The sequence below is a fragment of the Fonsecaea pedrosoi genome (assembly GCF_000835455.1).
Source record: "Fonsecaea pedrosoi CBS 271.37 unplaced genomic scaffold supercont1.3, whole genome shotgun sequence".
NCBI lineage: Eukaryota > Fungi > Ascomycota > Eurotiomycetes > Chaetothyriales > Herpotrichiellaceae > Fonsecaea > Fonsecaea pedrosoi.
Window position 1 is genome coordinate 4,766,606 of NW_013550613.1, and position 24,140 is coordinate 4,790,745.

The window sequence follows — 24,140 nt, forward strand, 5'->3', positions numbered from 1 at the left end:
GTTCCTCGCCACCCCCTTGCGGACAGGACTATGGCGCTTCCCTGGACCATGGTGGCGTCGTTATACGGGTATCTAGCCACCCCGACATTACTCAATCGACTGATGGACAATGCAAAATCTAACTCGTGCACCAGATCTCTTTCAAATGCTCGACACGTACCACGAGCGCACACGTCTGACCATCGTGCAACTCCACGAGGAATACGGCCCTGTGGTCCAAGTTGGTCCTCGCACGCTGCTCTTCTCGGACCCGGCCATGATTGAACAAGTGTACGGCAACAGGTCACCACTTCCCAAAGTATGCAATTTTACAGACTCTAGACCCACTGGAAGACCTTTGCTAAGTCGGCGCAATACCTCCCTAGAGCTATCACTTTAAACCGTTGCGACACGAGCTCAATGGCGTCGTCTACCCGAACATCCTGGCCATGGAGAGCACCAAGGATCACGCAGCCATCAAACGGCCCATTGCAGGCATCTACTCCATGTCCAATGTCACAAAGTCGGAGCGCTTCATTGACGAGTGCATCCTTCAGTTTGTGCATCAGCTCAACAAGGAGTTTATTGTAACGGAGAAGCCGCTGCCCGTTTACCAGTGGGCGCATTATTGTGAGTAGCAACCCCTTTTTCCTTTGGCGTGTTAACTCTCGACTCACGGTGTGTCTGTCCACAGTTGCATACGACACGATCATGAAGGTCACGGCATCGGTCGACTTTGGACTCATGCGGGGCGAAGCTGATCGAGAGGGCATGTTCAAGGGGTTGCATGATGCCCAAAAGTTCCGGTCCATGGTATGTTGGGCGTTTCTGACAAAGAGTCAACCCCTTGGGTGGTGAAAGTCCACTAACAAGGCAATGCGATCGCGACAGGGCGTCTGCATGCCTTGGGTCTTTGCACTCCTCAAAAGAACCCCTCTGGCCCAGGTCATGATCAAACGCATGGGCTCCTTCCCCCGCCGGGCACGCGAGCTCATCCAGAACAGGAGGGCGCAGGGAAAGACGACCACCAAGACCAACGACCGCGAAGACCTCCTCGACCAGCTCCTGGAGACAAAGGAGAAGTTCCCCCAGACGGTTGACGAGCTGGTGCTGCACGGCTATGCCACGACGCCCCTGTTCGCGGGTGGCGAGTCGGTTGCTGCGATCGTGACGGCCGTGGTCTACTTTCTAGGGAAACAGCCCTCGATCGCCGATAAACTGCATGCCGAACTGCAATCCTCAGGCCTCCAGATGCCGCCGCAGTGGGTTGAGGTGCAGAAAATGACCTATCTCGACGCCGTCATCCACGAAACCTTGCGCTGCTTCCCGCTGGGTGCAGCACTATCCCGCCGCGCCATCCCTCCCGGTCGCGAGTTTGTCCTCGACGACGGCCGCCGTGTCCCAGCCGGCACATCTGTCGCAATACTGGGTGGCGCAACACATTTCAACCAAGACGTCTACGGCGCGGATGCGCGATTGTTCCGGCCCGAGCGGTGGCTCAAGGAGCCTACGGAGAGCCCCGAAGAGTACGCCGAGCGGCTACGCTGGATGAACAGAGCCGATTTGACCTGGGGTGCGGGTGATCGTGCTTGTATGGGCAAGAACATTGCGCGGTGCGAGATCTACAAGCTCGTGGCGACGCTGTATTCGACGTTTGATGTGAGTGAGGCTTTCTGTCATATTCTCTCACACGTACACCCGCAGAGGGCATTTTTACGTTGGGAGCAGGACTGACCATCTGAGCAGATAAGACTGGTTGACCCGGAGAAGGAGTGGAAGTTGAGGGAGGCTCTGGGGATCAAACAGGAGGGCGTGGAGGCAACGCTTCGGTTCAGACCTGGGGCGAGTCTCGAGCAACTTCAAAGAGCAAAGTAGCAAGTTAGAGACGTGTCTGAGGGACGGCGACGGCAGTTTATGAGTAATATGTAACTATGCAGATAGCTAGTAGGTAGTAACGTCTCACTCTGTCTGCTTTTGATTCTCAAGCAATAAAGTCCGTCAACGGGCAAAGACAAACCAGTAACATAGTCATCTGCGAGGTAGACACACGGGACACACACCACCAAGCCTGGCTGAGCCAGACGATCACGAAGTCAACCTAACCACACACTTCTCGCCCCTCAGTTCGCCCTTCCTAACCATGTCCATCCCCACCAACACCTCCTCCAAACCCCCCTCGAGTGTCCTGACCGGATGATGCCTCAAGCGGCCCTCATCCAACAGCCTCTGCGCGATCGCCCACAGTCTCTCCCCCAAGGCGAGATCCTCGGCGCTCGGCGCCCGCGCGTACGGCGGCGGCCACACGCACCCTTCGCCGTAGAGGCTCGGGCCCAGGACCCAGTCGGTCTTGACGACGGCGCGAGTCGCCGCGACGGCCGTGTCGAAGGGGTCGAGCGAGACGTATTTGCCCCCCGCGCGGCCGAGCGCCGCGAAGCAGAGCGTCGTGGATTCGACGGTGCTGATGCAGTCGAGCACGTAGCGGAGGTTGTTTCGCGTGTAGGATTTCTAGATTTGGTCAGACGGGGACGGATAGACGGGTCATGTTGTTGTTTTTTGAACGGAGAAGAGAGAAAAAAAAAAAAAAAAAAAGTTAAGAACTGGATCCACGTTATTGTGGTAGAGGGCAGGTGTAATAAATGACAGAGCCAAGGGAACTCTGGACAATGTACACAGAGGGTATATATATTACACGGGATTGGTCAAAACTTACTATCTGACTCGCACAGTCGGATTCATGGTAGTCAAAAGTCGCCTCGACGCCGTAGGACTTGAGCCGCTCGTTGTGGACCGGCGAGCACGCCGTGATGGGGATCATATTGACACTGTGCCCGTCGATCAATCAGTCATGCCACATAACAATCGATCAATCACCTCCAAACGGTCCCTCGCCAACACTTTCGTCCCCCCCCCCCCTCAACTGTCCAACAAAGGGGGAAGAAGAAAGTGTGTATCGTGAATCGGGGGGTTTTCCTCACACAGACTCACAGTTTGAGTAGCTGGATGGCGATGGTGGCCGTGGCCGTCCCGCCGCCATAGACAAGGACGTGCGCGGGCTTTGTGACGGGCGCGTCCGGGAGGGGCAGACCGAGCCTGTCGAGCGCGAGGCCCGCGGTGCCGATGGCCGCGCTCACGGTGGCGCCGCCCTCGGTGCTGACCGACGGGGGCAGCTTGAGCCAGAACGGGCCCGTCGGGATGTTGAACTGGCCGAAGGCGGCGCGCAAGGGTCTCTTGGCGTTCATCTCGTACTGCGCGCCGCAGACGCGGTCGCCGATCTCGACGGCCGTGACGCCCGCGCCCCGCGCGACCACCGTCCCCGCGTAGTCGGCCCCGAGCATCGCCCCGGGCGTGACGAAGTCGCCCCGCATCTTGGTGTCGCTGGGGTTGAGCGACAGGGCTTCGGTGCGGACGAGGAATTCGTGGCTCTGGAGCGGAGCGAGAGGCGTGTCTTCGCGGATGACGATCCGGTCGCCTGCCTCGGCGATGATGGCGCGGTGGGTCGTCGGCGGGACGAAGCCTCTGGCCGTTTCAATGCCGACGGATCCCATACTGACGAGCTGCGGGTTGTCTCAGCTCCTAGACGGGATATATTCGCAGGTGTTGGAGAGTGAACGAGTTTGTGATTTGCCTATTGTAATTGTTGACTGGGGTTGTTTAGTGAGAAACCGCCCAAGTCGCAGACAATACTTATACCAAGGTACAGAAAGGTACCCTGTGCTCCGTCATAAGGATTGTGTCGCTTGACGCCAGCTCTACATTCCGTCCCATTGTGTTTCTGCATTGAGCAATCGGTAGCAAGTACCTCGTACTCGGTCTGTTCCTCGTACACCTCCTGCAATGGAAGATATGGTGTGGATCCCCCTTACATGTATGAAGTAGTGGGTCCACTCCACACTAACCCGATACGGGGGGCCATTTCGGTGATTTTAGGCTTTATTCGGACAAATCACCAGACAACCACTTTGGGGAGAAGGAGACGTGAGTTATCTCCGAGTATCCCTCTGAAAGGAAAGAAACAAGAGTCGTCCTCCCTTAGCAGGGGCACAGGAAAAGAAGTACTTTTTCAACGACATGGGACGATAAGGATACACGCGGACACAAGTACCCTCCCGAAAAAGAAAAAAAAAAAGGAAAAAAGGACAATGACCGTCAAACCCACCCCGAAAAAAGCCCTTCTGTGCTTCCACGGCACCGGCGCCAAGGGCTCCATCTTCAACGTCCAGATGGCCCGGATCTGCTACCAGCTGCGCGACGCCTTCGAGTTCATCTTCCTCGAAGGCCCGCGCGACTGTCCGCCCGGACCGGGCGTGCTGCCCATGTTCAGCGGCCAGGAGCCGTACCGTGGCTGGTTCGGCGGGCACGACGTCAGCATCGACGACAGTATCCGGGAGATCAGCGGCGCGGTGCAGCGAGGTCTGGAGGACTGGAGAGAGAGCCGTGTGGATGGAAATGCGGAGATTGTCGGGGCCATCGGCTTCTCCGAGGGCGGCCTCGCGCTGGCGATGATGCTCTGGTTGCAGCAGGAACAGCGGGAACGACAGCGACAGCGACGGGAGCACGGAGAAGAAGACGAGAATGAAAAAGAGGTCGATGATGAAGAGCACGGCGAAGCCGACCAACTCCTCCCCTCCAACCTCCCACCACTACAGTTCGCCGTCGTCAGCTGCTGCTTCTTCCCTCGTGAAGCGTCGCTGTGGCTGAACGCACGCGCACAGGCCCAGGGCATGAACACAGCCCTCATCGACGTCCCGACACTACATATCCACGGGAACCGGGACTTCTGTCTCGGCCGCGCTCGTCAGCTGGTCCGGAACCACTACCGTCCGCAGTGCGCCACGGTCGTCCAAGTCGACACCAGCCACCACATGCCGACGCAGAAAGGCGACGTCGCCGAAGTCGTCAAGCACATCTGCAGACTCGGTGGCGTAGAGAGCCAAGGCATAGCATAGACACTCTTATTTATTCTTCATTAAGTCGGGCAAATAAGGCGTGTCTTTAGAATGTGAGGCGAAAGTGGATGAGGGTACGGGAAAACTATGAGCTTCTGGTGGCTATGAGATTATATATTTGAGATCTATTATTGCAGCATCAGCAGGTGCCGGACAACCTGTTTTCAGCCCCGGGCTTTGGTCCCCTGATCCAGCACTGCATCTGTGACTCTGAGAACGGGATTCCTCGCAAAGGTGTTCAGGATTGACAAATACCCTTGCATCAGCGCCTCTGCTGCACCGACCCCATATGTCTCCTTCCGCAACTTGAATGTGATCAACGGCTCTCCCTTGCTCGGATCGTCCCCCATCTGCAGTGTGATGTCGTACGGAGTCCCCGCCCGTGGGATGTCGGTTTCGACAATCTTCGCCTCGCCAATACTTCCGCTCTCCGTCTGGCCTTGCTTGTAGTCGAAGATGGCCTGGAAGAGCGGTGCGTGAGAGAAAGGGTGCTCGGCACTGGGCTTGGTGGATAGGCCGAGACGGTCGAGGATGGCGGGCAAGGGGACGGCGCTGTGAAGGAGAGCGGCACGCATTTGCTCTTTGGTGGAGCTCAGGGCTTCGTTGAACACGTGGCTGGAGTCATAGGTCAAGCGCAAGGGAAGGTACGATGCGAAGAAGCCCATTGTGGCTTGGTCAATAAGGGAAGCTCGGCCGGAGTCGGCCACACCGATGGTGATATCGTCGGAGCCAGCCAGGCGCGCAAGCAGGATGTGAAACGAGGCGAGGTAGAAGTGCATAGGAGTGGTCTGCTGTTTGCGGCTGCGGTCCTTGATGCGGACTGCTACCATCCGAGTGAGCCTTGTAGAAACCTCGTTCGTGGTCCAGTCGAGGGTGTCTGAGTCGGAAGGATCGTTGATGGTGAGCGGGAGGATAGGCAGCCGGGGTGGCAAAGATTGAAAGAGGCCGGACCAGTAAGCCAAGTCAGCATCAAAAGCTCCTGACGCGAGCTGCGCGCGCTGCCGAATCGCATACTCGACGTAGCTGGGAGCTGGCTCGAGCGGGAGACCACTGTAGAGTTGGCTGACGTCGATAAAAAGGTGTTCGGTGGTCCAGCCGTCACCAACCAATCGGTGGTAGGCTATGATCAGAAGGTGGTCCGTGGATGTCCAGAAGTAGTCAATGACCTTCAGCGTGTCTCCTTTCTCCAATTCGTACCTGGCAACTTGGAGCTCCCCAAAAGCTTCCTCGGCAGCCTTCCTATCGGCCACTTTGACTGCTTGAAAAGAGTTCCGTGGTAATCTCATGACCGCTTGCATAGGATCGTTAATGTCAGAGTCTGAGTCCGAGATGAAACACGTCCGGAAGGCGTCGCTGCGCTGTAGTGCCTGATCAAAAGCCCATGCGAGACGACCCAGGTCGAGAGGACCTTGCATGTACATACCGATGGTGCTGTTGAACGTGGCTGGCTCCAGAGGGAGCTGCATCTGCTTCCACGTGTATTCTTGCATGATGGACAGCGGTGCAACGCGCTGAAATCCATCTTCGTCCGCTTCAGAAGGCTGAGAAGGCGGTGTTGGTATGTCGCCATTGTGTTCTACCGAGAAAGTGGAACTTTCATTGGAGGTACCGGTGGTCGATGATGGCGTTGCGGCCGGCCCGCCTTCAGTAGTTGGCGTTGCATCCTCTAGAGATCCAGAATCAACCAGCGGAATCAAGTCGGGATTCAAGCGAGAGACAGCGTCGTCGACCAAGTCGGTAGCTGAAGCGCCGCCCAGAATCTTCAGCAAAGGAACGTCAAGGCTGAGATTTTTGGCGAACCACGAGGCGACGGTCACGGCGGACAAAGAATCCACTCCCTGGTCGATCAGAGGAGCTGTCAGGTTCAGCTCATCAGCCGTGGCGATCAGCAGGGCTCCACGTATTCTGCTAGACACGCCTTCGAGGATGATATCGCGGACCTGCTCGATGGTTTCGGCCTTTGATAGTTGCTCCTTCAGGGATGCGACAGCGCCAGTGGCTTCGTTGCCAGTGGTACGACGGTCAGACATTTTGAATGCGGCAAAGCGTGGGTCGTTGTACCAGGGAATTCGCTCCTGGTCTTTCTCATCCATGTGGACCATGCCGGTGACGAGTTCTACGTCGTCGAGCTCCTGCTTTCGCCCGGCCACAACTGCTTCCGCAAAGAGTGCATGGAGCTCCCACTCCTTAACCTCGTCGGCAAGGAACTTTCGGGTTTGGGATTCATTCTCACGACCGGCGCGGGAAATGAAGCCTACCCCAATGACAGCACCGATATCGATGGTTGATGCGGCCATGCCTTGAGCGCGTCTTTTCTGGGCTGTGGCATGGAGGTACGCATTCGCAGCGCTGTAGGCGGCTTGTCCGGGGTTTCCTACCACCATCACGATTGACGAGAACATGACGAAGAAGTCCAGCGGGTTTGCAGGATCAGACAAACGCTCGTTCAACAACCGAACACCGGTTACCTTGGGTGCCAGGACCATCTCCATCATCGGCAGCTCCATGTTTTTGAACATGACATCCTGCAGTAAGAGAGGCCCAAACGCCACACCAGCGATCGGAGGCATCGACCTACGCACCTCCGCCAGGCCTTTGTCGACAGCGCCTTCGTTGGAGACATCCCTGGTTTCAACATAGTTAGCATCGTATACAAGAGTATAACACAATAGCAACATACATGGCCAGCACCATGACTCTTCCTCCAGAGCGAGCAATGTCGTCGATCCAACGTTGGTCGATTTTAGGGACTCGACTCGACAGGACGAGATGGCGTGCGCCATGTTCCACCATGAAACGAGCAAGCGATCGGCCCATGTCACCCGCAAGGCCGATTAGCAAGTACGTCTTATCGCCCACAAACAAGTTGTTTGACTCAATGGGACGGATACGGCTCGTGATATGTTCGTCTGTCGACCAATCTATAATCGTGTTGCTGGATGAAGGGATGTTTGAAGCTAATACCTCACGTGCAGCGAGAATAGGCACGTCGCTGATATCTCTGTCCTTGTGCACCGTCTTGACAGCATCGACGAGAATCTGAGCTGCCCCTTGAGCGCTCGAGAATGACACGGGTGTCGCCATAGTTTGGAACAAGTAGTCTGGTCCACGGATCGTGCAGGCAGGTGGAACACACTTGACCACTCGAGAGCTCAAACTGGCCGGGTTCTGATCGGCAAGGAAATCGTACAGCACGGAAACATTCGCTGGCAATTTCTGACGCAGGCTTCGCTCCGTCTCCTTTTCGTGTAAATGAATCCACAGAGCACCGTGTCTTCTGGGAGGAGCCTTGGTGGAAGCAAATGTCAGTGAGACTCCAGCTGCCGCAGCTTGGTCGCGCAGACTCTCGACGTAGAAGCTCGGAGGCTCCAAGACGACGACATTTGTGCCTTTTACCAGGTCAAACATCAAAGTTCTGGCAACAATATCCGCTGCGATGCTAAGGAGCGGCGGATTGTCGCACTCCTCTCGGTTTCCGGCATAGACCACATGGCTAGACGGCACTTGGACAGAGGAAGCATTGCTGCTCGAAAAGGCCACCACCATCTTATCCTCGGAACCGACGGCGCAACCCTGGATCAGATGGTAAAACCCGAATTGACCGATCCGGAGAGCCTTAGCAAGCGAATACTGTACCTGGACCTCGATCAAAGTCTCGTTGTCAACAAGAGGACTAGTTCGCTCCACGTTGGCTCCAAAGAACGGCTTCCCTTGGTCGTACTCCAGGCTCAGGATCTCCTTTCGGGGGTCTAGATCCGCAAGGATCAGGCGCCGACTAGAGTTGAGTCGGTTGTTCCTGTCCACATCGCGTTTGAGACGTGGTATTAGGACTTTGCCGCCACGGAGGTAGAGCTCCGGCTCCTGCGTCCATAGAGAGCCGCTGTCCTCCCATTTCGTGCTGAGCTCCAGACGCAGCACAGTCTCGACTAGGAGGCGAGGCTCCAGATATTGAACATTGTCAACATCTAGCAATTGGATCTGGATGTCAGGGTATTCATGACGCAATGTCCGGAGGAGGCCGACTGTCATGGCTTGCTGTGCGTGTGTGGTCCAAGCGTCTTCAGTCACCCACAAGACATGTTGGGCTGCATTAAAAATGGTTTGCAGAGCATCAAACTTTTCCTCGTCCAACCCCTCAAAAGTGTGTTCATCAAGCTCTGACAACACAATGAAGGTTGATCCGGGTTGTAGGTCGGAGTTGATGATCTCTCGAAGGTTCGGAACAGTGTCCAGCTGACGTTGCGGCAGATTGCTGGCGAGTTGTGACACGAGTTCGGCCGTTGGCGGCGATGAGCCTCCAACGACAACCAATGGCCCATAGAAATCTTCTTCAACCGTGGCAGTCCGTGGTGAATCCAGTCTCTCTATGAAGTCGTCTACTGCATGGCTAAGGAAGACGCCGCTCGGGAAGGTTGTGCTGTCTGGGTCGAGAGAGCGCGTGTCAATGCCGGAGAAGCCAGTTTTCTTCAATAGTTTGTCCCACTCAGCATAAGAAACATTGGGCGCCAGTACGCGGCCCTCGTCATGGCCGGACCACCAATCGGGGAACAATCCAAAAATGAATCCAACACGAGTGTGCTCGCGGTGTGCAATTTCGATCACAATGAGCCGACCACCGGGTTTTAGAAGAGACCGAACGTTTCTTAGGGTTTCTTGGAGGTTCGGAGTGGCATGGAGCACGTTGGATGCTGCTACCAAGTCGTATGAGTTGGGCTTGAATCCCTGTTCAGCAGGAGGCCGGCGGATGTCGAGCGGTTGAAACTCCATCTTTTCGGCATGCCGCTCAAACTCGTTGGCGGCCGGCTCGAAGAAGGTGCGTGAAATATCGGTAAAGGTGTAGCTGTTGAAAGAGAGCTGCTCATGGTTCAAGAACAGTCGTGTCGCTCCTCCTGTGCCGGCTCCTGTTGCCGTTGTCAGTCATTGTTGTACCTGGAGTTACTGTGGCTGTACGTACCAATCTCAAGAACGTCCAAGTTTGGATACCGATGATTGAGTTGCTCGAGAATTCGTTGATAATAGTAATAAGATTGACCATAACTCACTTCTCCGCTGTAGAACTCGGTGAGCAGGCCGTCGTGGTCGAGAAGGTCGAAGGCATTCTCATCGTTGCGGAATGTGTCCAGAGCAGCTTCGCCGACTCTTTGGATGAGGCGTACGAATGGTTGGGATATATTTCTAGAACATTGGTCAGACGAAATCGTAAACTGTGTCGATAAGAAGGGTCCCTTACTCTCGGATCATTACTTCAAGGTCGGCGCGTGTATCCTGATCCCAGTCTGGTGTATACCACACATTGCGTCCAGCTTGGGTCTCACTAAGGACATGTTCGCACCACTGGATATACTTTGCGAAATGGAAGGATGCGTTTTCACGATCCTCGGCCGTCACATTGCCCAAAACAAATCGGATATACCAATAAGTGATTCTCTCGATAACTGCAACGTCCTTCTTGTCCTGCTCTGTGGCATGTCTTTCGACCTCGTCGAGCAAGGCATCGGGATTCAATGGGCCAAAGCTCCACTGGGTGTACATATGATGATCGTCTTCGGCCGACGGAGGGATAGTGGGCTTGAAGCCAATACCCTCAATGTGAAGCATCGTTGCCTTGGTCTTGGGGTCAAAGACCTCAATATCGCCTTGAAGATTTGTGCCAGTGCTTGATACAGTGGTGGAGATAAAGTCTACCTGACTGGACGACGCGTTGATGTGATCAGCGACCCCCGGGCTCAAAGCGATGCGACCGATACCTGTAGGAACCAGGAGGGATCTCAGACGCCCATCACCTGGAGCGGCATAAGCCCCAATCATGCTCTGGAAGGCGACATCGAGTGTGCTGGGATGGATGACCATGTTTCGGTGGCCGTCTTTCAAGCGGTGGAACTGGATGGCACCGTACGCCTTGCTGTCACCCCGTTTCAGGTTGGTGATGCCGCGGAATTGCTTGGTATAGTTGTATCCAGCCTGGTCGAGCATGTTGTAGAACCTGTCGATTCCAACGTCGTTGAGGTGAGCGGGTTCGTCTGAAGCAGTTGGCAGAGCGTCGGACGTTGCTGGGCCGTAGGTGATGGTCAGTGTGCCGGTGACTGAACGAGTAGGGCCAGCTTCTTTGGCGAGGCACGAGTCGACGGTGAAGGAATAGACCGCATAAGCATCCGTACTCTGCGACGCGTCAACGTCAAGACCGAGGTTGAGTTCGACCATGCTGTTCTCATCCTCGAAGGTGACCGCCTTGTCGATTTTGAGGTCCAGAACTTCTAGAAGTTGAATGCTCCGATCGCCGCTAAGCTTGACGCCGGCTTCCATGGCCATGACGACGTAGCCTGCTCCGGGGAACACAGTCTGGCCCTGAAGCGAGTGACCGTCGAGCCATTCTATATCACGTGGGCGTATGAAGTTCTGCCAGTGTATTGACGAAGGGGTGCTGTGCAAAGATCGCCTGCCGAGTAGGAGATGTGGTTTTTCTGCCTCAAGTAATGCGCGAAGGGCGCGAGACTCCTTCCTGTACGAGCGCGAGTGATCCCAGGAATAGCTCGGAAGCTGCTTGGACACATCACAGACGCTGTGGAGATCAATTGACAAGCACCTGTACAAGTGATCAATATCGATAGCCGCTGAGCCGAAGTGCGACCATAGGTATCCCAGACATGAAGAGAAGGCTTCGACGTCGTCCCTCTTCCGCTCCATGCAGCCAACATACGGGAGGTCGAAACCGGTACAGTTCTGGATGGTCTGCAAGGTTGGATTCTTCAACGCAGGGTGGGCACCGACCTCAACGCAGATGTCGAGGGGCGTGTGCTTCAAAACTGCCAGCTCAACGGCTGACGAGAAGAGGACCGGAGAGAGCAAGTTCTCTTTCCAGTAATCGGCGCTCAGATCCGCGAGCCGCATGATTTTCCCTTCGTAGACGGATGAGAGCCAGGTGCACTTGGCGGCCGCGAGCGGGGAGGGAGTTTCACATCCGCAAGCTTTCAGAGCAGCAACGTACGGCTCTGCACAAGGACGCATATGGTGCGAGTGGTAAGCCTTGTCAACTTTGAGAACTCGAGCAAAGCGTGATTCGTCAATCAAAACATCATATGCCTCAAGAATGGCATCCTTATCTCCAGACAGCGTGACACTTTCTGGAGCATTACTCGCTGCGACTGCAATTCTTCCTTCGAAGGCTTCAAGAGCGCACAAGTCGATGGCGTCGTCAAAAGAGGTGCCCGCCGCCATCATGGAGCCTTCTACGCCATCTGGGCCACATGCGTATTCTGCTGTGAGGCCGCGAAGGTGTGCAATGCGGATGGCTTGGGACGCCGATATGAAGCCAGCAGCAAATGCACAAGCTATCTCTCCGGAGCTGTGGCCGATGACAACTGTGAATGTTACTCCTGCCGCCTCAAGAAGCTTGACAAGCATGATCTGGACCGCACAACAGAGAGGTTGTGAGAAGGCTGCATCGTGCACGTTGGAGGCTTCGCCCACCCGGAGAAGCTGGTCCACAAGGCTCCAGCGAGGTCGATATTTATCCGGCAAGCTCTGAAGGCTGTAATCAAGTTCTGAAATGATACTCCGTGCATACCCAACTTCAGTAATCAGAATTCTCCCCATAGCTGGCCATTGAGCACCCTGTCCGGTAAAAATACCCAAGACATGAGGCTTTCTCTTGGTGTCCAATACCATTGGGCTTGTCTGCTTCGCCGAGAGCAGAGCTGCCTCGCGATCGAGAGCATCACATAGTGCCGGCACGGTTTTGGCTTGGATGGTATGGCAAATTTGAAGGGTCGACCTCTTTTTCAGAAGTGTCCAGACGAGATCTCGCAGCTGAAGTTCTGGGTGGCTGTCTAGACATTGTTTCAAGTCGTCCATGGTAGCTCTGAGCGAGGCAATAGAGTTTGCGGACAGGACAATCGGCGCCAGGCATGGCGTCGGCAATTGCTCCAGCGCTTCCTTTGAGACGGGGACATATGATTCCACAATCACATGAGCGTTGGTTCCACCAAACCCAAAGGAGTTGACGCTTACACGTCGGGGTTGATTGAACTTGAGCGCTGGCCAGGCTTGTCGTTCTGTCACAATCCTGAGATCTGAATAGAATGGAGCCACTCTAGGATTCAGTTCATTGAAAAGCATGTTCGGGGGAAGGAGTCCATGCTGAATGATCTGCGATGCCTTGATTAGCCCGGCGACGCCTGCAGTCCCTTCTGTGTGGCCGATGATGGTCTTTATACTCCCCACGTACAGGGGATCTTCATCCACGGCACGTTTTCTGTCGCCAAAGAAAGCAGACGAGATGGCACAGGCCTCTTGTGGGTCTCCTGCTTGAGTCCCCGTCCCGTGGGCTTCAAAGTACTGACAGCGGTCCTCAGGTTTCGTTATATCAAGACCTGCCTCTTTGTAAACCTGTCGAATGAGCGCCTCTTGTGCTGCAGGGCTGGGCATGGTTATGCCAGGGGTCTTGCCGTCTTGATTGATTCCACTTTCGCGGATGATACATTCGATGGTGTCACCATCTGCGACTGCCTGAGATAGGGTTTTGAGCACGACAGCAGCGATGCCTTCACCTCGAGCGTAGCCGTCGGCAGCAGCATCCCACATCCGAGAACGGCCCGTTGGGGAGAACATGTTGAGCTTGCTGGCGGTGACAAAAGGGGTCGGGCCGAGTATTAGATTCGAGCCGGCGGCGACAGCCACCTGGCTGGCTCCTGTTCGAAGCTGCTGGATCGCCAGGTGCACCGCAACAAGGGACGAGCTGCAAGCAGTGTCGATAGTCATACTGGGGCCGTGCCAGCCAAACGCGTATGAAACCCTATTTGAAAGGATTGATGCCGCGGCGCCGGTGGCGGCATAGGTGCTCAATGAATCTAGGTCATAGTTCGAGTTGTCGAGAAAATCTCGCTGCATCAACCCAACGTAGACGGCGGTCGGAGAGCCTCGAAGGTCTTCCATCCTGAGCCCCGCCGAAGTGAGGCTGTCATAGACAGTCTCGAGAAGTAGACGCTGCTGGGGATCGATTGTGTCTACTTCGTTGGGGGAGATGTTGAAGAACCCGGGATCGAACGCGTACGGGTCTTCTTCGAGAAAGTATGCGTATTGCGCATTGGTTCGGCCATGGTGAGCTCCGTCCGGGTGGTAGTAGCCGTCTATGTTGAACCTCTCCTTGGGAACCTTCTTGACCAAGTCTCTGGGAGATTTCAGAAGTTCCCAGAGTCGAGAAGGGTTGCTTGCACCACCAGGAAAGCGACAGCCGCTGCCAATCAATGCGATGGGCTCTTTGGGCCGAGCTTCGAAGGGAGTCATGGTGGCCTAGCAAAAGGTGTTGTGACACAGGATTTCCGTCTCTTCATTTCCCTGAGCTCCCTGCAGTTGGTCGACGCTCCGTCATTAAGAGAGAATGTGACCTCTACGCCCAGTACCTCTAACGCCGACATTTCGGCTTCGCTAGTGTTTATACCGTCCGAAGTTATGTTGCATGGCAGAGTTGTCTGGACCGAAACTCGCATGTCGATCGCCAGAGAGAGCTGCATGCCTATCAGAACACGAGCATGTACGAGGATCTAGGATTAAGCAATGAAGTAAAGTGTCTTCGGTAGTGACGGGAGGATTTTACCAAGTCGGTTAGTGTCTTGGCTTTTGCACTAGAGCGAGCAGGAACGGGACGGGATTGAGCGGACCGTGCCTGGTACAAACCTTACTAATGCCTAAAGAACACTAGCGCCATAATTGCGACAACTTGCTACTGCACAACTACATCCTTGGGCTTCAGAGAGTCCACCTTAGGGTCCTCGGTTGCACCCTCGCCTGTGCCTTTACACCTCTCAGGAAACCCCAGAAGATCCAGGCTAAATGCTTGAACATGGATCTCGTATCAGAAGAAAACCAGTAGTCGATGCATGTGGCATGTAGATCATCACAAATTCCAGTTTCCCCAGCCGGGAGGATTCGGATATTTGATAACGCAATTGATCTGTCAACCTCACCTGAAATGTATCTCTCCACTCCCGTACCGCTTCTATGGGGGGCAGTCGCGCTGTTCATGGACTAACCATAAGATACTTCTTCCCCGCAGACCCTGGATGGTTTGTATCGTCGTTGGTGTCCTCATATCACACCAGTATTATGTACCGGATGTACCCCGACCGACTCTGGGCGGTATCTCGACAGTTCGGTAGTTACTTGATAAAGTCTGTGGCCCACATCGCACGGGAACCAAAGTCAATATTCGCAATATATATCCATGTGGCACACAATTGTGGGTCGGGTCATCTATCAAATGGTCATACAGGTAGTAGGGTGAATCTCCCCCAACAAAGAGTGTTGGCTATCGGACGTCGGGGATTTAGAATGGGGGTTGTCCGTTGGGCACCTATAGTGGGTAAGAATCGAGCAGGGTATCCTTGAGTAGTGCATGAGATGAAGTTACCCTGCATGTAACGACAGCAAGACTACAAACTGGATATCAATTGTCTGTTGGACAACTGGCAATTGCAGCAATGGAGCGGGGAATTTCAAAGACACGCGCCAGGGTCAAGCCGCTTTTGCAGACGACTATAGAGACCGCATCTGCTTATCAGTAACGTCGCAAAGCAGCAGCGTGTGATAGTAGCCAACCAGATTCACTTGCTTCATCAAAGTGTGCATTGCATGAGACTTGTCGAGCCCACTTGAATGCTTGTACATCAGGAAGCTACGTGTACTTTTAGATGTACTTTTGGCTCCCGATGTCGTCGATCGGTTTGCGGGCAGGTATAAGTGTATCATGGGTATCGGCATTTTCACCTCAATGACCTTTCCGGCGTTTTCTTTCTCCTGTCCTACCCCTTCGCTTTTGCCGAGCACCGAATGTCATTGCATCGTTACTCAAACTATGTGTCGACAAAAGCGGTCGATCCGAGCACGGCAGAAATTGCCGTTGTTCGACGCGCTGAGGGCCGAACACTGCGGAAGTCGTGCGACAGATGCCATCAGCAGAAGCTGCGATGTGTCGGAGACAAAGCTTCATTGACTCGGTGCAAGCGCTGTCAAAGGGCTGGGCTCGAGTGCGTGTATGGGGCACGATCCAGCAAAAAGGCGAGCCAATGTAGTCTCGACGACTTTGCCTCGTGGGACAATTGGCCAGGAAATTCCACGACTCCGCTGTTGAATGATTCGGTGGGAGAGCTGGACACAATGTTCGATCTCGAGTTGGCACATTTCGATGCTGTCTTTCCTGTTTCTCCCACGTCTCAGCCTGGTAGCGGCGAAGGAAGTACTTCATTCGTCCCGCCTGCTTCTGAGCAAACCACGGAGGATGCCGCCAATGTGGCGCCTGGCACGCATCTGGTGCCGTCGGACAGCTCGCCAAAAGCAGGAGAGAGGCGCATAGCTGAAGCTCCAGGAACAGAGACGAGCCTTGCCAAAGCTTTCCAGGACTTGGAAGCGACATTCCTCAGGACAATGCGACATCAGACCGACAACGGAACCCAACATTGTAGAGTCAATCCCCAATTCCTCAAGTGACTGCAGCTGACTCCGGTTTGCAGATGCGATAGGTGAAGTCTTGAACGCCCTTGGCGATTTCCTGGGAGCTCTGAAGCTCAGCAGCGTGGCAGTAGCGGGCCACACTAGTACACCTCAAAGTCCACATGGCGCACACTTAAGAAGTAAACAAGCGTCCATCGCAGCTCAAGGCTACGTGCTTTGTGTTAGACTTTTGGCCTCCTCCTTGGAGCAGATGCTTCAAAGCCTCATGGCATCTCCATCGCCGGCGCCAATACTGACTGCATCTGGCACCTCTGCTGGTCCAAGCGAGACTCAACATGCAGGAAGTCTGAGACCAGGTCCGGGTGTATCAGCGAGTCTCTATTCCGATGCCAGCCGTATCCCGCGCAGTCTGCGGGTCGGAGATCTGTTTGTTACTCCAGACCCGTTCGGCCACGCCTTGAATTCCAGCGCCGACCTCCTCCGCGTTGGTTGCAGCCATCTCAACAAGATGGAAGATTTGCTCGGGATTCCATCGAACCTACAAGAACCAAGTACATCGTCCCTCGCTCATGTGGAGCCAGTGGATCTCGGTGAGCGGGCAGCCCAAGATAATGACTCTTCAAGGCAGTCGTTGCCGGCTCGCTTTGTCGCATCGATATGGGAAGACGAGGCAAGCATCAACAAAAAGTCTTCTGTGGTGTGTCTACAGCGGTATCGTGCTGCGATCTTGGGCCTCACCGAGCACTGTCTTTGATGCGCAGTATTGCGGCGTCTCAAATAGATGTGGGTGGTACAAACTTCAAACTTGCATTGTGGTTTACTCCAATAAACAGAATAAATCAAGCCTCCATTTCACACTTCTAAGCAGATATTAGTAAGGAAGGATATAGGCACTGGTGGCACCACATTGTCTATTGCTATACATGGCATGGGTATAGCCGGAATCTCATTAAGCCTTGAGCACGACGAGCCGAGTATTTCCTATTTATCATTCAAGTCTTGCTGTTTTCACAAAGCTATAGAACCTTGTCACACCAAGTGGACATCCTGTTCAGACAATCGAGGGGAATGCAATGGCCAAACCCGAAAACTCCCAAATGGTACCCATGTCTTCATACCCAACAAAACGAAACTCTGATGCGCCGAGCGATGGGATGCGGTTGATGAGAATGCTGTCCCCCGAGAGGTGAAACCTGCCCTTCACGGACTGATTCACGCCTCGACTTCCTGGACATTGATTCCAGGTTGAGTCGCGCCAACCTTGCCGCTCGTTGTCCCATTGACGGCTCCGTTGACAGTTCCATTCGTCTTGGGCGGTGCTTTCGACTGAATCTGCGCGGCCAAACCAGCCTCTTCACGGGCCTTCTGATAGTCGGCCTCGAGATCGTGGCCCCAAACCCACTTCATGCGACCAGAGAGCTTCTCGCGCACGATTGGGAGACAATCTTCGTACGACGAGATACCTTCGAATTCTTTGCCTTGCATCTCGTACACATCACCCGCCTGGCGGCTGGTGATCTGGGCCTTCTGAGCGCGGGGCCGCCGGACGGCTTGATAGAGGGCGGTATATGCGGCTACGCCTGGTACGGGGTTGGCGAAATAGTCCCTGACAACGAGGCCTAGAATATAGGCGTCTTCGATGGCGTGGCCGGCGCCAGAGCCTGTGTGTTTACCAAGAGTCAGCGAGATGAAGCTTGAAAAGATGGGCAGTTGGCAACACTGTTCGAAGGGGAAGCGCTCACCTTGATGTGGCAGCATCGCGTGAGCCGCGTCCCCTGCCAGCACGACCTTGCCGTTGAGATATGTCCACTGCTCGAGCAGCTCGCGGTCATTGAGCCGCCACTTTCCAGGGCGGGCCTCCATCTCGCGAATTACCGCCCCGACCGTTGGTTCCCAGCCTGCATACTCGCGCTCGAGCTCCTCGCGGGGCGCACTGCTGGTCCAGCTCTCCTTCAAGTCGCCCAGCTCGCTCTCCGGCTTGGTCACAAAGCCCACGACATTGAGCGTCTTATTCTGCGAGATTGGGAAGACCAGGAAGTGCTTGTCCGGCGCCAACCAACTCACCGCGTAGCTGGGGTAAGGCCACTTGTCGCTGATGGCGCTGAGCGGGAGCAGGCCTCGGTAGGCGATGCGGCCGCTGTATCGCGGTTTGTCGAGAGCGAACTGAGATCGAATCGTGCTGTGAATGCCGTCACAGGCGATCACCAGGTTCGCCGTTTCGGTCGGATTTGTCTCATTCGCAAAGTGAATTGTCACTTGGTCGCCATTCTCCTGCACCAACGATCAAGTGTTAGCAACACTGAGGCCAGTGGGTGTTGGGAGGCATAGTATCTCGCAAGGGAGATAATGGGCCGTGGTTCGCTTACCTCGACTTTAGTTGCCTTCATGTCCGTCTTCAGCGTGACGCGACCGTCGTAATTGCGCCTCAATTCCTGGTACAAGACATCGAGAATCTCTGCACGATGTACGCTCAATTGTCTGACGCCGCCGTCGACATCCTCATCCATGGCACCAACCGCCACAATTTCCTCCCCGGTGTCGTACCGTCGACAGCTTCGGTGCACGCCATTGCGCTCCCCGGAGATGGCATTTGCTGCTTGCCAAACACCCAGTTTCTTCAGGATCCGGGCGGCGTTGACGCCGATACCGATGCCCGCGCCGATCTCCTTGTACGCCGGAGCCTGCTCATACACAGTGATGTTTTGCAGAGCTGGGTTTTGATACGCGATGCTCAGAGCCGTTGTCAAACCTCCAATGCCACCGCCGATAACGGCGACTTTGAATGCTGTCGGGTCAGCGAGTGAACCGTTGCTAGGCATTGCTGACGGCATCTTTAGAGCGACTGAAGTTGATGATGGCTTGGTACCAGCGACTAGGACTGTGATATGACTGCAGGCCTTTGAGAATGGCAAAATATTTCAAGCTCTCCGTCAATATATACCTGCTTGGCAGATCTTGAACAAGGGGGGTGTGGAACGCGCATCTGTCCAAGTACAAACCGAAAGACAACAGGTCTGGGAAGCGAGTGAACACGAAGCGTGCAGCAGACTCGATGGGCCGGGGCGTGTTTGTTGGGTCGAGAACCATGACCCACGGGGTTTCATGAAGGTCTCCATGTCTCTTCTCCTCCTCGGAGGGTGTCCCCGGGTGGTGCTGGGATGGCCGGAGGACATTCACAGAGGCCTACACTAGAGCGACTTGAGCCTCTCCCGGGGATATCACACTGGGTGATTACTGGTAAGTCTACAGTGCAAGGAATGAAAGTTTGAAGATCCGGAGACGGTTTCCGGTCGGGGAGAAAGAGATATTCGCTTGGGTGATGGTGGGCCGGGGAGATACAAAAACCAGTCAATCCACACGGAGTACCGGAGGTCCATGTGATAAATTCTTACTTCCTATTTCCCGTCACCCCCCGTGTATCTGTGAGAATCTCTACCCGAAAGCCGGATGAAGAATCCCCTTCCTCCCTAGAACTCCTTGACCCGGGTGTCGGCATCCTTGCGGCGGCATGACCTGTGACCTGGTGCTCGCTTACGCCCTAGGCCATTGTCTGCCCGCGGAGAGACGCCGGGCTGCCCATTCATCATGGCGGAAGTGGCAGTTGCTGTCCAGACTGTGTAGATCACAAAGAGACAGTCCAGTGTGAATGCGAAACGGGCACAGAGCAAATCAAGTACAGTTGTTATGGGCCAGACGATGAAATTGACTAAATACTTGTACCTGGGGGCTCACTGTATTGTTCAGAAAGACAGGACTATATCCGAAGAAGATTCGATCATATTGCCCCAAGTCCCCTGCGCTGGACTTCCTTGTGGCAACTGTTCAACCACAACCAAGCTCGCAATCCGAAGACCAATCACAAATCCTTGTGCAGATTGGGCTCGCCTTGTGCCTTCCTGATCTTTTCGCCTTTCCAGATCAGAACTAGCAGACCCAACCATGTGACGAAGTTGATGGATGCAAAGGTTCCCCAGGCGGCGCCAAAGCTGACACCCTCGCCAAAGGGCAGTGCGTAGAAACCGATCGTGAATGCAAAGATCTGACGGAATAGATTGATAATGGTCGACACTTCGGCGGCTTGGGGCTTGTAGCAGTCCGTGCAGTAGGCGTAGGTCAACGTCGTGCCCGCCTGGACACCAATACTGGCGACCGTCATGCCGACAGCGAGACCGATCCACGGGGTCTCGTTGTTGACGCAGAGGCCATGGATGATCAGTCCTGCAGGCAAGAAGAGACCCAGAAAACAGAGGTACAGACGAGCCTCAGGCTTCCTGTATCCGTCGTGGCGGCGTGCGTAGCGATTGATCAATTGGTCAGAGATCCAACCTGTGCATGACTCTCCGATCAGACAGCCGAGCGTGAGCGGAATGCCCAGTAGGAGACCGTTTTGGGCCGTGTTGAAGTCGTAGAGCCTCTCAGTGATAGACGACGCAGTGAGAACGAAAACAATCGAGCCATAGGTGTTGGTTGTCATGTAGTAGATACAAGGGATTGTGATCGCCACGTATTGGAGCATCTTGAAATTGGCCGAGAAGTCAGACAGGCTCAACTTGCGATCCAGAACTTTGCCGCGGAACGCCATCTTATGCCAGTAGGTTTGGTTCTCAAGCTTGCTGAAGTCCGTGCGCGAGAAGAGCGTCTCGGGAAAGGAGACCAAGAATATGGCCAGGACGACGCCGAAGATGATGGCATTGATCTATCGCGATAGTCAGTTTAAACCGGTCTTTACATGTGAGAAATGGTCGATGGCAGGTAGTCGTAGCACATACGAAGAAGATCCATCGCCACCCCAGGTTTAGGGCGATATAGCCACCAGCAATGGGACCAAAATGGGGCTGTATGTCTGTCAGTGGGTTCGTTTGCTTTCAGACTCCTTGTTTCCACTCACTCCGTTGGTGACAGCCAGAGCGTAAAATCCCATATACTTTCCACGTTCGCCTTGGAAGAACATATCACAAATCTGGGGGCATGTTAGACCAGTGATCAGAGAAGAGCTTCAAGATCGTTTTCGCTTACAGTCGCACCGCCAATGGCCAAAGCAACACTGGCGCCAATTCCAACAAAGCAGCGGCTGACGATCTCGCGAGCATAGGTCGAAGCATATCCCGACCCGACATTTGCACCGATGGCGATCAAAGTAAAGATCTGTCGAAAGTCAGAGAGACTGTTCCCTTGGAGCAAGATGGAAGAGTGACTGACCAGATAAGCAGGCCTCCGACCATACATATTGACGTACGGAGTCAAGAGCAGAGGAGTGATACCACCAAAGAGCGTATACGACGTCGTCAGGTAGCTGGCCTGCTGGTGGGTAACTCCAAAGTCTTTTGCAATCACTCCAAAAGCTGCTGGTACCATGCCAGCTCCGACTGTGGCAGGGTCAGTACCACTCTCTATCACCTTGAGGACCCCCAATCATACTCACATTGAACACAGAAAGCAAGGAGACATAGCAAGAAAAGCACATAGTACTTGTACCACTTGGGCCAGTTCTGTTTCTAATGTCAGCCTATATCCTTTGGTGGGCATGCTACCCTAGCGACAACGAGTCCACGGCAAGACGTACAAGTGGATCAGCCTTGTGATCGGTAGGCTGGGGCACAAGAGGGAGGCCATGCTCATCTAGCTTCAGCTCAGGTCTTTGGCCATGCTTCTCGATCTCAATCTCCATGCCGTCGTTATCTTCCACATGTGCCAGGACGCGGAGGCTTTTCTCCTGACCCAGAGTTTCGGCGGCCATGGTTTGCACCGTTGAGGACAAGATGTCAACCAAGGATACTCAAAGAGAAAGCAGCCAAGGGTAGTGAGGGTAGAGGGCACCGTAGGGTGTAGCAGGTCAACCAAGGCCTTTGGGGGGGGAAGGGATGAAGATAGAAAGAGCGAGAAAGATTCATATAGCCAGCTCGACAAAAGAAGTCCTTCATCTTATTTACCATTCTTTTCCGCCTCGCGACGCCATGACTCTAACGACCCTAACGCCAACAACCCGGATCGAAGGGGGTCTGAGTTCCCAGGAATGGGCGAGGTGAGAGCGAGGCCGGGATAATCGACATACTGCACTAACAAGAGGAACTAACGTCTGGGGAACAGGAGGAAGACCGGGGATGATATTTTTCTCTCGAGTGGGGATGTACTTCCCCGGTCGGTGACGGGGAGCAAAACAATTGCGGGGAAAAAGGACGAAGGAAGGGAATCTTATATCAAAGTCTCCCCGGACCAAAGAATCCTTGGCTAGTCGTACTTAGACCGTACGAGTGCAACGAACAAAGTCCTTGATGATGCTTCTGTCTTTCAGCCTATCCTGAAATTGATCTTCCTCACCGGCGCAAATAGTTCCTCGATAGGTACCTTCTTCTCAATCATTGACTGATCATAAAGGTACTGCACCAGCGCCTCCAGAGTCTTCCGGTTCTCTTCGATGCCGTATGGCCAGCAGTCCTCTCCAAACACGTCATGAATCTCATCAAGCTCCTGAGGTAGCCACGGGAGCATGTATCTGAGGGCACCCGTGCTCTCCATCCGCTTTCGGGCCAACTCCTTGCTTTCATTCAGAGCGTTGTACAAGGCCGACGCCGCAAACTTGTTTTGCTCGTAGTAGTCTCGGCGCATCGCAACCAGATGCATGATCGGGAATATGCCTGTGCGTTTGTAATAGTCCATTTCCACTTTCTTGAAGTCGGGGAAGAGCCGGTCGATGTGCGGTGCTTTGCCCAGGCACGCTGGAATATCCGCGCCAATTGTCGCGTCAATCTCGCCAGTCTCAAGGAGGTCGGACAGAGACTTTGTGGGATTGGTGTTCTGGGTGATTTTGATCGGCTTCAGTGGTTTCAAGGCGGACGGCTTCCCGTGAGAGCCTGGTCCCTCCATTTTACCTTCCACCCACTCAATGGACGATATGTCGACGCCGTATTCATGCTGAAGCAGGCCTCGGATGAAGACGGCAGCAGTCATGGTGTACAATTGTACCCCAATCCTCTTACCGTTCAAGTCCTTTGGCTCTTTGATTCTGTCTTTGTTCACGACGATGAAACTGTGCCGGAAGACCCGAGAGGGGAAGACTGGTAGTGCAATGAAGGTGCTATCTCCTGCCACATGACGGGTAATATATTCTGAACTCGACAATTCCGAAGCATCGAATTCCTGGTTTGCTATCATCCGGTCGAAAATGTCCCGGGGGTGATGGACGTCAATGAAGTTCACCGACAGACCTGCTGGTTGCACCTCACCGACCGCAAGAGGCACCATACGGTCATAGAGTGCCGAGGCAAAGTTGCACCGTACAGGAGGCATGGCGAGAAGAGCAGGATGCCTTGCGTAGGACTTGCACAACGTCTAATGTGCTAAGGTAGGTATATGCGACACGATGGGGAGGTCGATCCAAACAATAATTTGCGGTCAGGGTTCGATAGGACAGGCATCTGAGTATGGAACATATACTCATGAACCGTCCCGTTCTAGAACTGCGTCCATCCGTCTGACCTCTGGTACGCTGACTGTGGTAACTCCCCGCCCGGTAAGTAATTCCGGCACATATTGAGCTTCACGATGCTGCACTTCAGGACCTCGTCACTCGTCCCTTGTATGGCCTTCATCGTTTTCGTGCTCCCGTAACTTATCATTATCTTTCTCGTATGGCCATCTTGTTTCTAGTATCGTTGAACGGGTATTTATGTAATATAGGATGAGAGAGAAGGAGAAGAGATGCTGTCCTTTAAGGGCATTGCGGGAGCGCTGCTTTTGAGAGGCGACTAGCATAGCACCCTTGTAAGTGCC

The 24,140-nt window shown here is 54.3% G+C and overlaps 8 protein-coding genes across 8 annotated transcripts; 3 read left to right on the top strand and 5 right to left on the bottom strand.

Moving 5' to 3' along the window:
• Positions 1-109: 109 nt before the first annotated feature.
• On the top strand, positions 110-1,854 carry Z517_05663 (uncharacterized protein; the record flags this gene model as incomplete). Its single annotated transcript, XM_013430990.1, has 5 exons — positions 110-298; positions 366-609; positions 674-792; positions 871-1,638; positions 1,726-1,854. The coding sequence occupies 5 exons, from the start codon at positions 110-112 to the stop codon at positions 1,852-1,854; spliced, it is 1,449 nt and encodes a 482-aa protein (XP_013286444.1).
• A 210-nt stretch (positions 1,855-2,064) lies between these two features.
• Z517_05664 (uncharacterized protein) lies at positions 2,065-3,524 on the bottom strand (the record flags this gene model as incomplete). The annotated part of the gene is made up of 3 exons (XM_013430991.1): positions 2,065-2,484; positions 2,690-2,801; positions 2,965-3,524. 3 exons carry the CDS (start codon positions 3,522-3,524, stop codon positions 2,065-2,067), a joined length of 1,092 nt encoding a protein of 363 aa, XP_013286445.1.
• Positions 3,525-4,118: 594 nt separating this feature from the next.
• Z517_05665 (uncharacterized protein) lies at positions 4,119-4,925 on the top strand (the record flags this gene model as incomplete). The annotated part of the gene is made up of 1 exon (XM_013430992.1): positions 4,119-4,925. One exon carries the CDS (start codon positions 4,119-4,121, stop codon positions 4,923-4,925), a length of 807 nt encoding a protein of 268 aa, XP_013286446.1.
• A 164-nt stretch (positions 4,926-5,089) lies between these two features.
• On the bottom strand, positions 5,090-14,207 carry Z517_05666 (uncharacterized protein; the record flags this gene model as incomplete). The annotated part of the gene is made up of 4 exons (XM_013430993.1): positions 5,090-7,550; positions 7,606-9,826; positions 9,880-10,100; positions 10,156-14,207. 4 exons carry the CDS (start codon positions 14,205-14,207, stop codon positions 5,090-5,092), a joined length of 8,955 nt encoding a protein of 2,984 aa, XP_013286447.1.
• A 1,542-nt stretch (positions 14,208-15,749) lies between these two features.
• Positions 15,750-17,124, top strand: Z517_05667 (uncharacterized protein; the record flags this gene model as incomplete). The annotated part of the gene is made up of 2 exons (XM_013430994.1): positions 15,750-16,377; positions 16,430-17,124. 2 exons carry the CDS (start codon positions 15,750-15,752, stop codon positions 17,122-17,124), a joined length of 1,323 nt encoding a protein of 440 aa, XP_013286448.1.
• A 458-nt stretch (positions 17,125-17,582) lies between these two features.
• On the bottom strand, positions 17,583-19,201 carry Z517_05668 (uncharacterized protein; the record flags this gene model as incomplete). Its single annotated transcript, XM_013430995.1, has 3 exons — positions 17,583-18,031; positions 18,113-18,641; positions 18,737-19,201. The coding sequence occupies 3 exons, from the start codon at positions 19,199-19,201 to the stop codon at positions 17,583-17,585; spliced, it is 1,443 nt and encodes a 480-aa protein (XP_013286449.1).
• A 1,025-nt stretch (positions 19,202-20,226) lies between these two features.
• Z517_05669 (uncharacterized protein) lies at positions 20,227-22,107 on the bottom strand (the record flags this gene model as incomplete). Its single annotated transcript, XM_013430996.1, has 7 exons — positions 20,227-21,066; positions 21,140-21,205; positions 21,259-21,330; positions 21,387-21,515; positions 21,570-21,736; positions 21,793-21,859; positions 21,934-22,107. 7 exons carry the CDS (start codon positions 22,105-22,107, stop codon positions 20,227-20,229), a joined length of 1,515 nt encoding a protein of 504 aa, XP_013286450.1.
• A 551-nt stretch (positions 22,108-22,658) lies between these two features.
• On the bottom strand, positions 22,659-23,657 carry Z517_05670 (uncharacterized protein; the record flags this gene model as incomplete). The annotated part of the gene is made up of 1 exon (XM_013430997.1): positions 22,659-23,657. The coding sequence occupies one exon, from the start codon at positions 23,655-23,657 to the stop codon at positions 22,659-22,661; it is 999 nt and encodes a 332-aa protein (XP_013286451.1).
• Between the last annotated feature and the right edge of the window lie 483 nt (positions 23,658-24,140).